Below are 15,389 nucleotides of genomic sequence, written 5' to 3' on the forward strand. Positions count from 1 at the left end.
CCTTGGCTGACATCCATTGAAGGAGTTTAAAGGAGTTCCCCAGTGTTCTTATTTTTAACATGCAAATATAAAAGTTTAACAAATTGTTTTTCCTACTTAAAACTTCACAGAGATATAGTTTATATTCAATGAACTGTGCAAAACGTATGATGTATACAACCTATACAGGTGTATAATTTGATGAGTTTTGACATGTGTGTACAAGTTTGAAATCGTTACTGGAAACAAGGTAATTGAACCTTTTCCTTCCTCCGTTCCCTTCAGTATCCACCCGTGCTCTCGCGTGCTCCTACCATCTACTTCCTGTACTGATCTGCTGTGTGCACCACAGAATAGGTAGCATTTTCTAGAAGCTTATATAAATGGAAACATACAATATATACTTTTGTGTGTGTGTGGCTTCCTTTACCCAGTATAATGATTTGCTAGGACCTTTGCCTTGATTACTTTAGATTTTTAGTAAATTTTGAGAGTGGATAGTGCAAGTCCTTTAGCTTCTTCTTTTTTAACAATCACAGCTATTTTAAGACATTTGAATTGGTGTATGCGTTTTACAATCATCTTATACTTCCTATTAAAAAGCCTGCTGGAATTTGGACTGGGATTGCATGGGATCTGTATAGATCTATTTGGGGAAAATTGCCATTTTAAGAATATGATTGAATCTTCCCATTTATAAACATGGTTTGTGAATTTTTGTAGCCCTTCAATTTCTTTTAGCAATGTTTTGTAGTTTTCATTGTGCAGATTTTGGACATCTTTAGTTAGATTAATTTCTAAGTATTTTATTTTGATGGGGTGTTTTCTAATTGTTTGGTGGTAGTATATAAAAATACAGTTTAATTTTGTGCGTTAACTTTGTATTGTACAGCCTTGATAATTTCCTTATTAGCACTAGTGATTGTTTTGTAGGTTCACTGAAGTTTTTTTTTAAATTTAATTTATTAATCTTTAGAAGGGAAGGGAAGGAGAGGAGAGAAATATCAATGTATAGTTGCTTCTGGTGCATCCCCTGCTGGGAACTGGCCTGCAACTCAGGCATGTGCCCTGACAGGGAATCAAGCTGTGATATTTTGGTTCGTAGGCCCATGCTCAATCTACTGAGCTACACCAGCCAGGGCTTCACTGAAGTTTTTAATCAGAAAAATTAGGTCATCTGCAAAAAGGGAGAGTTTTCCTTTTCAGCTGTTATTCTTTTAAAAAAATATTTTATTTATTCATTTTTAGAGAGAGGGGAAGGGAAGGAGAAAGAGTGGGAGAGAAACATCAATGTGTGGTTGCCTCTCATGTGCCCCCTGCTGGGGACCTGGCTTGCATCCCAGGCATGTGCCCTGACTGGGAATCGAACCAGTGACCCTTTGCTTCACAGGCCCATGCTCAATCCACTGAGCTACACCAGCCAGGGCTTCAGCCTTTATTCTTTTTATTTCTTTTTCTCACTATACTGTAATGGCCTAGGGCCTCTAGTAAAATGTTGAATACATGTGGTAACAGAGGAGGCATTATTCCTGTTTTTCAGTTTAGGGGGAAAGCAAAAAATGTAATGTTAGCTGTAAGGTTCTTTTTGTAAGTCTGTTGTTAATCAGATTGAGGACACACCTTGATCCAATCATGCTCCCTATTATTCATAATTTGCCTAGAATTATTTATTTATTTATATTATAAATGGACACTGGATTTTGTTAAGTGATTTTTCACTATCGAAATAATTGTTTTTATCCTTTTATATTCTGTTAATGTCATGAATTATAGTCCTTTTCAACTTTAAATGATTTTTTCAGCCCTGGGATAAACTCTATATGATCAGGATATATTATCCTTTTGAAAAATAGAGTTTTGGTTTTGATATGTTCATATTTTGTTAAAGATTTTTGCATCTATGGTCATGAGGGGTATTGGTATGTATTTTCCTTTTTGTTTTTAAATATCTGTGTTAGGTTTGGTATTATAGTTATGCAAGTTTCAGAAAATGAGTTCCTTCCTCCTCTATTTCCTAAAAACATTTGTGTAAGATGAGTGTTATTTCTTTCTTGAGTGTGAGAGAACCATCTAGGCCTGGAAGTTTCTTTGTTGTAGGATTTTGCCAATGAATAAGTTTATTTAACATAGGGCTATTCAGAATATCTGCTTTTTATGTTTTTTAAAAATTTTACTTATTAATTTTTTTAGAGAGGGGGGATAGGAGGGAGAAAGTGAGGGAGAGAAACATCAGTATGTGTTTGCCTCCCCTGCGTCTCCTGCCTGGGACCTAGCCAGCAACCCAAGCATGTGCCCTGACTGGTTGTGACCCTTTGGTTCACAGGTCAGTACTCAATCCACTGAGACACATCAACCAGGGCTGCTTTTTATGTTAATTTTGATGTTTCAATTTTCAAAGATTTGTCCATTTTATCTAAAATGTTGAATTTGTTGCGTTCTCTTACTATTCTTTACTATCTTTAGGATCTGTAGTGAAAATCTTTATTTCTGATTTTGTTCTCTCTCTTTTACTCTTGAACAGTCTAGCTAAGGGTTTTAAATATTTTGTTGATATTTTTGAAAGAACCAGCTCTTGGCTCTGTTAATTTTCTCAATTACTTTTCTGTTTTCTACTTTGATTGATTTACATCTTCATAGTTGTATCTTTCTATTTAGTTTGGGCATCCTTTAGTTCTCTTTTTCTAGATTCTTAAGGTGGAATTGTAGGCTATTGATTTTAGACCTTTCCTTTAGATTTAACCATTGAAGCTGTACTTTTCCTTCTAAGCACTGCTTTAGCTGCACCCCCACTCTGATCGTGCATTTTCATTATTATTTAGTCTAAAATATCTTCTAATACTTCATTTCTTGTATTCCTTTTTATTATCTATTGACTTGTTAGTTACACCTTTTTGTATTACTTTTAAAAATTGTTTCTCTAGGGCCCTGGCCAGGTAGCTCAGTTGGTTAGAGCATTGTCCCAACACACCAAGGTTGTCGGTTTGCTCTGTGGTCAGGGCACATACAAGAAGCAACCAGTAAATGCATAAAAGTGCGGAACAACAAATCGACGTTTATCCTCCTCTTCCTTTTCCTCTTCTCTCTTTCTAAAATCAATAGAATAAAGAAATGTTTCTCTAGGAATTATAGTATACATCCTTATCATTTCACAGTCTAGAGTTAATACTGAACTAGTTTACATAAAATACAGAAATTTAAAACCATAGTTCTCTATCCACCCTTATCCAGTCTTTTTGGTGGTTGTTATGCATTACATCTGTGTATACAAACACCCCCACAAAAAGTTGTATTTTTTCATACAATTAAAAAAATAAGATAAAAGATGACTTTTACACTTAACCAGACAGTTTCCATTTCTGATCTTATTAACTCATTTCTGAAGATTCAGTTTTCCTCTGGTACAATTTCTCTTCAGCTTGAGGAACTTTATTTAGCATTTCTTGTAGTTATAATTTGCTGGTAAGTAATTCTCTTTTCCTTCATCTGAATATGTCTTCATTTTGCCTTTAGTTGTAAAGACAATGCATGTTAGATACATAATTCTGGTTGACAGGAATTTGATGTGGGTGGTTGTTTTTTTTTTGTCTTTTAGCATGTTACAAATCCTGTCTACTGTGTTTTGGTCTCCATGGTGTTTGATGGGAAGTCCATGGTCATTTTGGTTATATCCTGGACATTGTGAATGTTTTTCCTATAAATAATGTGGTGTTTTTTTCTGTCTGCTTTCAGTATTTTGCCTTTGTGTTTGGTTTCCAGGAGTTTACATGTGATTTTCTTTGACTTTATCCTACTTGAAATGTAATGGATCTATAAATGTATGTATTTCTCCAAATTTGGGGTGTTTTCAGACATCATTTCTTGAAATATTTTCCACCCAATTCTCCCCTGTCCTTTTGGGACACAGATTTCCCATTTGTTGAACGGGGCTCTGAGGCTTTTGTTTTTGAAGCTTTTCTCTTTCTCTCTTTTAAATATTTGATAGTTCCTGTTGATTTCTTTCAGTTCACTGACTCTTCCCTGTGACAGCTCCATTTTGCTAGTCAAATTTTTATTGAAAATAATATTATTTTCAGATATAATACTTCTTTTTCTTTAAGATTGTCTATCTTTTTAGTCATCTTTAGAATATTTCCTTTACTTCACAGAGCATAGTTATAATAGTGGCCTTAAAGTCCTCATTTAATAGTTGCAACATCTGGGTCATCTCTAGGCTGGCATCTGTTAATTATCTTTGCCCTTGAGAATGGGTCAGATTTTCCTGGGTTTTTATGTCAAGTACTTTTTGGTTATATATTGGACACAGTGAATGTTTTGTTGTGTAGACTCTTGGTTCTGTTATATTCCTGTGAAGAATGTTGATTTTTTTCTTTGCTTATCTAACAGGCAATTCACTAGTTTAGAGTCATTGTAAACTCTATCTTACTCTCTGCACTTGGAGGTTATGTTCAGCTGAAGCTCATTTAGGCTCTTTAATAAACCCTTGCTGTATTGCTTTGAGATTGTCCCAGCTATGCATGGTTCAGAGGTCAGTCTAGACTCACGTGGTGTTTAGACATAAAAATGGGAAATTACTCTCTCTGGCTGTCTCTCCTCTGGGCTCTCTGTCTCACTCCTCTGTGGTGGTTGCTGTCTGGGAGCTTTTATCTGATTTCTTCTGGCCAGAATGATAAAAGGCTTTTATTGAAATTTCTTTAGGTTCTGAATAGTTTAGAAAAAGCTATATTCTGAGCTTGAAAATAGCTTTCCTCTATTTTCTATATCATTTAAACTACCATAATATATGTTATTTTCTATTATTATTATTATTAGGATCAAAGGTGGTAAAATCAGTATTATAGAAAGTGTAAAAAAAGTAGGGAAAATACTGCTACTCCATTTTCTTAGCAAAATTATTAAAATCTTTGCATATTTTCAAGCTCTGGCTGGTGTAGCTCAGTGGATTGAGCACGGGCCTGTGAACCAAAGGATCGCAGTTCGATTCCCAGTCAGGGCACATGCCTGGGTTGCAGGCCAGTTCCCAGCAGGGGAAGCACGAGAGGCAACCATACATTGATATTTTTTCCCTAACCCTTCCCCTCTAAAGATAAATAAATAATAAAAAATTTTAAAATCCTTGCATATTTACTTTTAGAGTTCTTCATAAATTATAATCAATGCACAAAGAGATCTTGTTTCTACCACTGCTATTTCAAAAGCAAATATTTTTTCAGAATATTTTAACTTTTCTTGCCATTCTTTTTTTTTACTAGATGATTTTACTAGATGAGATAGACTATCTTGAGCTTAATGTTTCTTTTGGAACTTTAGTGCTGTGCATTGGAAGTTGATGTTGGTGTGTTTAGGAAGTGAATTGAGGTGATACTCGGCCATGGACCCAAGAGAACCTAAATCTTGTCCTTAGTCGGCCACCGTTCCCACTGAGATGCCTGTGGCCATAGAGTAGAGGGAGTCAAGGTGAAGTAATCCATGTAACCAGTTGAGGCTTTGGCTCCATTCCCAGCGTATGACTCTTGTAACCCTTTCCAGTGTATTACTCTGTAAACTAGGCTGAATCATTTCCCTGTGTGAAGTGTTCATGTAGCTTGCAGCCAAGTCCTCTGGTAGTCTGCTCTATTTGTTTCTATCTTAGTTAGAGTCTAAAATAGAGCTTTGGATCTTCTGTTCTAGTAGGAGGAACAGCCACACCTGCAAGAACCAGAGAGCTACCTGTTCCAGAGTTTAGACCATTTACACAGGTAGTTCTCCCTGGACCTTTAGCAATTTTTGGCCAGTGAGCTTCCTCCTATGTCTGACCAGACTTTGTGGGACAAGAGAGAAACCTGGCTCCTGGCCTTTCTGACGACCTCACTGTTCAGGTGGCCAGAACCTCTTGGTCGCGCAGGAAGGAAAAGGCATAGAGTTCCAATAATTTGGGGAAAAAAGGAGAATTAAATCACTGCTCAGATTGCAAAGATTTAGTCACACCCTGTCCCATCTTCAAGTATAGCATAAACTTATTCATAATGGATTGTGAGTAGCAGGCTTGATATCTTACGTACTTTCTCCTTTTGGGATGGCTACATTATTTTCCCGTGAGTATCTCCAAACCAGACCTAATCTGTTTCTTTTTAAGAAATTATTATGAAAAAGGAGAGAACATGTTATTTTTCCTATGAGATTGTACATTTAAAAATGATTTTACATGTTTTACAGTGTTGAGAGGTGGGTGGGGCTGTTAAGCACCATCCTTGGGTGGACCGGCCCATTTAGCATTGGGATACCACCTATTTTGACAATATAATAGAAGTTCCTCTTCAACTTAGGAGTTCTACTTCCTATTGGTTTATTTTTTTTTCGTATAAAGAACAACTTTCCTATGAAGAACATGAGAGAATGTACTGAGAAATGTTGAACAATGAACACTTGTTAAACTTTAATAGCAAACCACAAGCCTGGGAAAAGTTGAGAAGGGAGTGCAAGACAGGAACTAAGAAACAAAAGGGAAGTGCAGTTGGGAGAGTCAAGTCAAATTCTCATCAGGTATTAATGTGTTTCTGGCCTGTGACCTGTCCCAGGTACTACCTTTTAATCTTTTATCGGAAGAAATGCAGATGGTGTCAGTATGGACACATTACCTACCACCTGTGCAAACAATAACAGCCAAAAACTATGAGGAGGATTATATAGCATTTAAAAAAAAAATAAGAAAACTTCCTTAAGGAAGGTTCACATACTGTGGCCTGGAAAAGAGGCAAAAGATTATTCTCACTTTTTAATAAAAAATCTTGTTGCAGCCCTGGCTGGTATAGCTCAGTGGATTGAGTGCGGGCCTGCAAACCAGAGGATTGCAGTTGGATTCCCAGTCAGGGCACATTCCCAGCAGGCAACCATACATTGATGTTTCTCTCCCTCTCTCCTTCCCTTCCCCTCTCAAGATAAATAAATAAAATCTTAAAAAAAACTCAAAAAAAAATCCTGTTGCAGATAGAACTGAATTGTCTAAGGTTCGGTTGGTGATGGAGCTGTGTAAGAAAGCCAGCCAGCTCGTGCCCACATGAGACCTCTGTCATGTAGGGGGGTCTTGGGTTTGAGAACCAGTAATAGATACTTTGGAGATTAAAAGTAATATGACCATATTTAAAGGCTAACTAGGATATTTTCTATTTCACATACTATAGAACAGGTGAAGGTAATTAATTATAAAAATAATATTTTTAGGAATTGATAAAAAATCGAACCAAGAAATGCAGATAAGCAGTGGATAAGAAATGTGGTCTAAGCGAAGAAACACAAAATAAAATAAGAAAATGTTTTTCATATCTAAGCCTTAAATCCATTGTGTTTGGAAGCATGGCATAAAATGACATGTCATTCCCTTCCCAGTCCCCACACTGCAGTCAGCCGTTTCCCTTAGCACAATTTATTAATACTGCTTTTATCACCAATTTAATGCTGTCTTATAATATAAGATATTATTGTTAATTCTTCTGCTTAGTCTGTATGTTGATTCTAGTAGGTGTGTTTCAGTTTTAATTTTTGTATCTAGGTAAGTTTTAATTATCTTGTTGGGTGAGTGTTTCTTCATTTTCCTTATCAAAAATTCGGCTGATCTACTCTATTATTTCAAATGAATTCAGAATAACGTTTCAAAGTTCAAAATATCATTTTTAGATTTTGATTATGATGGCATTAAACTAATAACAGTATTTTGGGAAGACCTGCTATAATTAAAATATTTGGTCTCCTCACCAAGGAACATTAACTGTCTCTTTATTATTATTATTATGTTTTTAGGAGACAGGGAAGGGAAAGAGAGAGGGAGAGAAACATCAGTGTGTGGTTGCCTCTCCTGTGTCCCCCAGTGGGAACTGGCCTGCAACCCAGGCATGTGCCCTGACTGGGAACCATACTGTGATCTCTTACTTCGCAGGCCCGCACTCAATCCACTGAGCTACACCAGCCAGGGCTAACTGTCTCTTTATCTTATTTTTAAACCCTCTCCTGAGGACATTTAAAAAATTGATTTTAGAAGGAGAGAGATAGATGGAGAGAAACATCGATGTGAGAGAGAAAATAACCAGTCACGTCCTGTACACGCTGTGAATGGTGGTGAAACTCTCAACCCAGGTCTGCACCCTGACCAAGAGTCCAATCCACAGCCTAGAGGCTCCAACCTACTGTGCCACCTGGTCAGCGCTAACTCTCTCTCTATTTGGTTAAGTCTTTCTTTTGTGTCCTTAGTGAAACTAAGAGCTTTCATTCGTGTGGCCTGCCTTGTGGCTGCCATAGCTCAGGTGACACACCAAGGGAAGTGCTGGGCTGGGTAAGGGATGGAGACATCCAGGACTGGCTGGAGAAGGAAGTGGAAAGTGCTGTCCTGCCATGATTACTTGAGGTTTCGTGTGCCTGTGTGCACTGTGGTCTGCATGAACCATAGGAGAGGGACTCTACAGTGGAAAGAAATGTTACAGTAAATCCGTAGGGGTTTGAGAGATGCCAACTGTAAAAAAGGCTTTTACAGAAGACTTGGAAGGTTTTCATGGTTCCCGTGAAAAGGTCAGTAGTTGGTTTTAAAATGTACAAACTCTCACTACCCACAGTAGTGCTCTCACAGTGAGCATTCCACTATGATAAACTATTTTTGAGTTGGAATTTTGTCAACAGAATTTTCGTGTTATTTGTTAATATCTTGTTATTTCACAGGAAAAGTTAATCAAGATGTCCACGATTTCGAAGCACTTTGGACTGAACTACAAAGAAGAATTGTACATTTTTAAAGAGCTTGAGAAGATTCGCCAGAAGACCAAAAAGGATTTTCTCCAGTTCAAGCAGAAGCTGGCCTCCAAGCCGGCAGTGGATGAACTCCCAGTCTTCAGCCTCCAGGATCCTGGCCCGGCACGGGCTGGGCAGAATGGAAGCGTTTTCTCCGCTGGACCCCAGCAGCCATCAGGGTCCCCTCGGGCTAAAGGCCCCACAGTACCCACCACAGCCCTACTGCAGCAGGCGCTCCTAGGTACAGTGCGCCCTCTGGGCCGGAGCAAGGGGGCTGCTCCCGGGAAGCCGCAGGTGTTTTGCCCCCAGGACTTCTACATGCGGAGCTCAGCGTTCCTCCGGCACCGGCTCCTAAAGCACCTGCCAGCCATCGCCACCAGCGTGGGCACCTCCAGACCGCTGGTCCCGATGCCGCCGCCTGCACGGAGGAGAATGGCCGGGGGGCTTTGGGTCCGGAGGAGCCTGAGGCTCTCGGGTGCCAAGCAGGTTGCCAACCTGGCCCAGGGGCGCGCCGCGAAGCCAGAGCCGGCTGCGCCCGCAGAGGCCCGCACAGCCAGAGAGCGGAAGCGCAGCTCGACTTCCAGTGCGGGGGGCGAGGTGGAGGCGGCCAAGCGGCAGCGGAGGGTGAGGATTCGCACCCACCACACGCCTGAACGCACGCCCAGGTCATTTTCCAAAGCAGACAGTGAGATTGTCCAGCGGGATGAAGGGCTGGAGGCCGTACTGCAGGCCCCGCTGCCTGTGAGAGTGATCCCGACGTCCATAGAGGAGATCATCGCCTCGCTGCAGTCCGAGGCCCAGCTGGCCTCCGACCGGACTATCAGAGACCTCATACAGAGTGTCCTCGGCCAGAACTACGACATTCAGATGGAAGTAGGTGAAGGAGGGTCATTCTCTTGGGTCAGTGCAACGTTAGGATATATACATAAAATATCACGGTGCACGTGGTGTGTTATAAGCTAGACAGGCTCGACAAAACACTGGCGTGTTGTTTAAGTTCTTTGATTTTTGAATTTTTCATTGAAGGAGGGCATCCTCTTTTCAAAGGAAAGAAATCGAGGTGTCATTTCAAAAACTGGTTCAATGATCATTAGTTGTAGTCATGCGTAATACATTACTGGTAATGCTTCCTTTCAAAGTCTTTGTGGTTACTTAATATTGAAATAAGAGAACAGATATTTTATATGAAAAACTCATCTTTTTCTCTTATACCTTCCCATTTTTAGCAGTGAATTTGTATCCTAAGAAGATCATCGATATATTACTATTAAGAAATGGAACTTGGCCTTGGCTGGTGTAGCTCAGTGGATTGATCATGGGCTTGTGAAGCAAAGGGTCGCAGGTTCAATTCCCAGTCCGGGCACATGCCTGGGTTGCAGGTCAGGTCCCCAGTAGGGGACACATGAGAAGCAACCACACACTGATGTTTCTCTCCCACTCTTTTTTCTTCCCTTCTCCTCTCTCTAAATAAATACAGTATTTTAAAAAAGAAATTGAATTTGTAAGAAGTCTAATATTTCAGTGAAAACTATTCTCTTGGTTTTTTCAAATTGAGTTTATTGAGGTAACATTGGTTCACAAAACCATACAGGTTTCAAGTGTACACAACTCAATGAAACATCATCTGCCCACGGCGTCATGTGCCCATCACACGAAGCACAGTCTCTTTCAACCCCCTTTTATCCCCCTTTGCCCACCTCCACCACGACCACCTGCCTTTCCCTTTGGCTATCACCACACTGTTGTCTGTGTCTGTGTTTTGTGTGTATATATATATATATATATATATATATATATATATATATATACATATATATAAACACATATATATATACATATATATATGATTTTTTTGCTCAATCCCTTCACTTTCTTTCATCCGAGCCCCCCAACACCCCTCCCCTCTGATAGCTGTGTCTATTCCCTGTATTCATGCCTCTGTTTCTGTTTTGTACATCTGTTTATTTTGTTCATTAGATTCCACATATAAGTGAGATTATATGATACAGTATTCATCTTTCTCTTACTGGCTTATTTCATTTAGCATACTGTCAGGTCCATCCATGCTGTCACACAAAGGAAGATTTCCTTCCTTTTTATGGACAAGTAGTATTCCACTGTGTAAAGTACCAAAGCTTTTTAATCCACTCATGTATTGATGTGCACTTGAGCTGTTTCCAGATCTTGGCTATTGTAAATAATACTGCAGTAAACATAGGGATGTATATATTCTTTCAAATTAGTGTTTCTGGTTTCTTTGGATACATTCCTAGAAGTGGGATCGCTGGGTCAAAAGGCAGTTTTATTTTTGATTTTTTGAGGTATCTCCCTGCTGCTTTCCACAGGGGCTGCACCAGCCTGTGTTCCCAGTAACAGTGCGTGAGAATTCCCTTTTCTTTACATCCTCCCCAGCACTGGTTGGTTGTTGATTTATTGATGGTGATAATCCTGGCACATGTGACACAATATCTCACCATGGTTTGAATTTGCAGTTCTCTGCTGATTATTGAGGTTGAGTATTTTTTTCATGTGTCCTGGCCATTTGTATGTCTTTCTTGGAGAAGTGTCCTTTTAGGCCCCTTACCCATTTCTTAATTGGGTTGTTTGTTTTCTTTGGGTTGAGTTGTATAAGTTCTTTATATATTTTGGAATATAACCTTTTATCAGATGTGTATCATTGGCAAATATGTTCTCCCATTCACACATTGATGTTTTTCTCACCTCTTTCTCTCCCCCTTCCTCTTTCTCTAAACCCTCTCTCCCTTCCTCTCTCCCTAAAGCAATGAAAAAATGTCCTCAGGTGACATTTTAGTTTTATGTGGTTCCGTTTTGTTTATTTTTTCCTTTGTTTCTCTTGCCTAAGGAAATATGTCAGCAAAAATATTGCTGTGAGACATGTCTGAGATTTTACTGCCTATATTTTCTTCTAGGATTTTTATGGTTTTGTGACTTAACATTTAGGTCTTTAATTTATTTGGAGTTGATTCTTTGTATGGTGTAAAGTGGTGGGCAGGTTTTTTTTCCCATGTATGTGTCCAATTTTGCCAACACCATTTATTGAAAAACCATCTTTACCCCATTGTATGTTCTTGCCACATTTGTCAAATATTAGTTGACCATAATGGCATCAGTTTATTTTTGTGCTCTCTATTCTGTTGCATTGATCTATATGCCTGTTCTTGTGCCAGTACCAGGATGTTTTGATTATAGTGGCCTTGTAGTATAGTTTAATATCAAGTAGTGTGAACCTCCAACTTTTGTTCTTCTTCCTTAGAATTGCCGAGGGTAGTAGAGGTCTTTTGTGGTTCCATATACGTTTTTGGAATATTTGTTCTATATTTGTAAGATATGCCATTGGCATTTTTATAGGAATTCTGTTGAATATATAGCTTGCTTTGTGTAATATGGACATTTTAATGATGTTAATTTTTCTTAACCATGAACATGGTATATTTGTATCTTCCTCAGTTGGTACTTATTTGTATCTTCCTCAGTTTCTTTGTTCAGTATCTTATAATTTTCTTTTACCTCTTTGGTGAAATTTATTCTTAGGCAGCTTATTTTGTTGTTGCAATATTAAATGGAATCATTTAAAAAATTACTTTCCGATACGATTTCAGTCCTCTTGAATTTATTAAGACCTATTTTGTGTTGTAACAGGTGGTCTATCTTTGAGAATCTTCTCTGTGCACTTAAGAAAAATATATACTCTGCTGCTTTGGGATGAATTGTTCTGTAAATATCAGTGAGGTCCATCCGATCAGCGTTGCTGTTGCCATGATGATTTTCTGTTTGGAACATAGATTCATTGATGACAATGGGGTGTTAAAATTCCTTGCTATGACTATATTGCTGTCGATCTTGCCCTTAATGTTCACCATGATTTTCTTTGTATATTTAGGTGCTCCTGGGTTGGGTGTATATATGTTTACAAGGTTTATTACCTCTTGTTGGATTGATCTCTTTAGTACCATGTAGTGATCTTCTTTGTCTCTTACGGTTTTTGTTTTGAAGTTTATTTTGTCTGATATATTGCTACCCCAGTTTTTCCTTCATTTTTATTTGCATGGAATATTGTTTCTACCCCTCCATTTCCAGCCTGTGTGTGAATCTTTTGTTCTGAGGTGAGTTTGTTGAACTTATCCATCCAGCTACCGTATGTCTTTTGGCTGGAGCATTTAATTCAATAACCCCAATACCTTTATGGTTATTATTGATAGGTACTTATTTATTGCTATTTTATTCTTTATACCTATGTTCCTTCCTCTTTCTATTTCTTTCTTTGTTCTTCTTCTTAAAGCAGACTCTTTAACAGAGTCTGCTTTGGTTTAGTGCAATATTGGTTTAGTGGTAATGAACTCCTCTCATTTTTTTTAATTTCACCTTACATTTTTTAAATGATAATCTTGCTGGGTAAAGTAGTGTTGGTTGTAGGACCTTGCTTTTTGTCATTTTGAATGTTTCACACCAGTTCTTCTGGTCTGAAGTGTTTCTTTTGAGAAATTAGTGACAGCCTTATGGGAGTGCCATTATAGGTAACTATTTCTCTCTTGCTGCTTTTAGCATTCTCTCTTTGTCTTTAACCTTTCCCATTTTAATTTTGACATGTCTTGGTGTGGGCCCCTTTGGGTTCATCTTGATTGGAACTCTCTGTGCTTCCTGAACTTCTGTAACTGTTTCTTTCATGAGGTTAGGGACGTTTTCAGCCATTATCTCTTCAAATAGGTTGTTGATTCTTTGCTCACTCTCTTCCTTCTTGTACCCCCATGATTCAGGAGCTCTTACACTTGATGTTGTCCCAGAGGTCCCTTAGACTTTTTAAAATTCAAATTTATTTTTCTTTTTAATACTCGGCTTGGGTACTTAAGCAGATAACAGTACTCTGCTTGGGTACTGTTATCTTGTCCTCTAAATTGCTGATTTGATCCTATGTTTCACTAACCTGCCCTTAGTGTATTCATTTCAGACATTGTATTTTTCATTTATGACTGGTTCTTTTATATGGTTTTTATATTCTTTCTAATGTTTATCATCTCTCTAAGTTCTCACTGAGATTACCCATGCTTCTTCTACAGTTCTTGGGTATCCTTTTCTTTTAAAAATATATTTTATTGATTATGACATTGCAGTTGTCCTATTCCTCCCTTCATTCCCCTCTGCCCTGCACACCCCTCCCCCTCCATTCCCCCCTTTTATTTATGTCCATGTGTCACAAGTTCATTAGATTCTATATTTCCCATACTATTCTTGCCCTGCCCCCTATTTTCTATCTACGATCTATGCTACTTATTCTCTGTACCTTCTCCCCCCTTCCCCTCCTCTCACTTCCCTGTTGCTAACCCTCCATGAGATCTTCATCTCTATGGTTCTGCTCCTGATCTAGCTGTCCTCTTAGATTGCTTTTGTTTTAGGTGTGGTTGTTAATAACTGTGAGTTTGCTGTCCTTTCACTGTTCATATTTTTTATCTTCTTTTTCTTAGGTAAGTCCCTTTAACATTTCATATAATAAGGGCTTGGTGATGATGAACTCTTTTAAATTTGACTTATTTGAGAAGCACTTTATCTGTCCTTCCATTCTAAATGAAAGTTTTGCTGGATAGAGCAATCTTGGTTGTAGGTCTTTGGTTTTCATGACTTGGAATACTTCTTTCTAGCCCCTTCTTGCCTGTAAGGTCTCCTTTGAGAAATCAGCTGACAGTCTGATGGGAACTCCTTTGTATTTGACTCCCCTTATTTCTTACTGCTTCTAGGATTCTCTCCTTCATTTTATTCTTGGCTAATGTAATGATGATGTGCCTTGGTGTGTTCCTTCTTGGGTTCAACTTGTTTGGGACTCTCTAAGCTTCCTGGATTTCCTGGAAGTCTATTGCCTCTGCCAGATTGGGAAAGTTCTCTTTTATTATTTGTTCAAATAAGTTTTCCATTTGTTGCTCTTCCTCTTCTCCTTCTGGTACTCCTATATTTCGGATGTTGGGACGTTTAAAGATGTCCTGGAGATTCCTAAGCCTCTCCTCATTTTTTTTTGAATTCTTGTTTCTACATTCTTTTTTGTTTGGTCATTTTTTTCTTCCTTCTGGTCCACTCCTTTGATTTGAGTCCCAGTTTTCTTCCCATCACTCTTGGTTTCCTGTGCATTCCCCTTCATTTTAATTAGTTTAGCTTTCATTTGTTCCTCTAATTCGTGACTAAAATCAACCATTTCTGTGAGCATCCTGATCACCAGTGTTTTGAACTGTGCATCTGATAGGGTGGCTATTTCTTGGTCACTTAGAATTATTGACTCTGGGGCTTTTAGCTGTTCTTGAGCCATAATGTTTTGGTCTGTTTGCACCTGTTATGTATGAGGGGGTGGAGCCTTAAGTGTTCACCAGGGCGGGGCAACCCAGGTCACTGGTTTGTGAGGGCGGGGTCAGAGAGGGGCAATAGCAGTCCCCTCTGCTGCTTCCTGCAAGGCACTGGGGCCTGCATAGTCTGTCTCACTGCTCGCTCCTTCACTTGGTTTATCTGCACTCGAATCTGTGACCGAGGTCAGCCAGCTGCCTGGTGCCCTCTCTAGGTCTGCCCATTGCCACCCCACACCTGGGATCTGCCAACCACCGCCTGTGCGCCTGGGTTGGTCTGGCTGCTTTTTTCTCCCCGACCCCACCCCGTCAGTCGCT

General features: G+C 39.0%; 1 protein-coding gene across 5 annotated transcripts in view; it reads left to right on the forward strand.

Annotated features, from left to right (window-relative positions):
• TTC6 (tetratricopeptide repeat domain 6) overlaps nucleotides 1-15,389 on the forward strand; it is a 265,950-nt gene that overhangs the window by 30,211 nt on the left and 220,350 nt on the right. For 4 of the 5 annotated variants that reach the window (XM_053672512.1, XM_053672515.1, XM_053672513.1 and 1 more), the window contains one exon: nucleotides 8,662-9,603. The exons of the other annotated variant lie outside the window; for it this stretch is intronic. In XM_053672512.1, coding sequence (XP_053528487.1) covers nucleotides 8,662-9,603 — 942 coding nt within the window. The remainder of the gene's footprint in view (nucleotides 1-8,661; nucleotides 9,604-15,389) is intronic. 5 annotated transcript variants of the gene reach the window in all.

The sequence above is a fragment of the Artibeus jamaicensis genome, unplaced genomic scaffold (genome assembly GCF_021234435.1).
Source record: "Artibeus jamaicensis isolate MK-2021 breed Jamaican fruit bat unplaced genomic scaffold, CSHL_Jam_final contig_760, whole genome shotgun sequence".
NCBI lineage: Eukaryota > Metazoa > Chordata > Mammalia > Chiroptera > Phyllostomidae > Artibeus > Artibeus jamaicensis.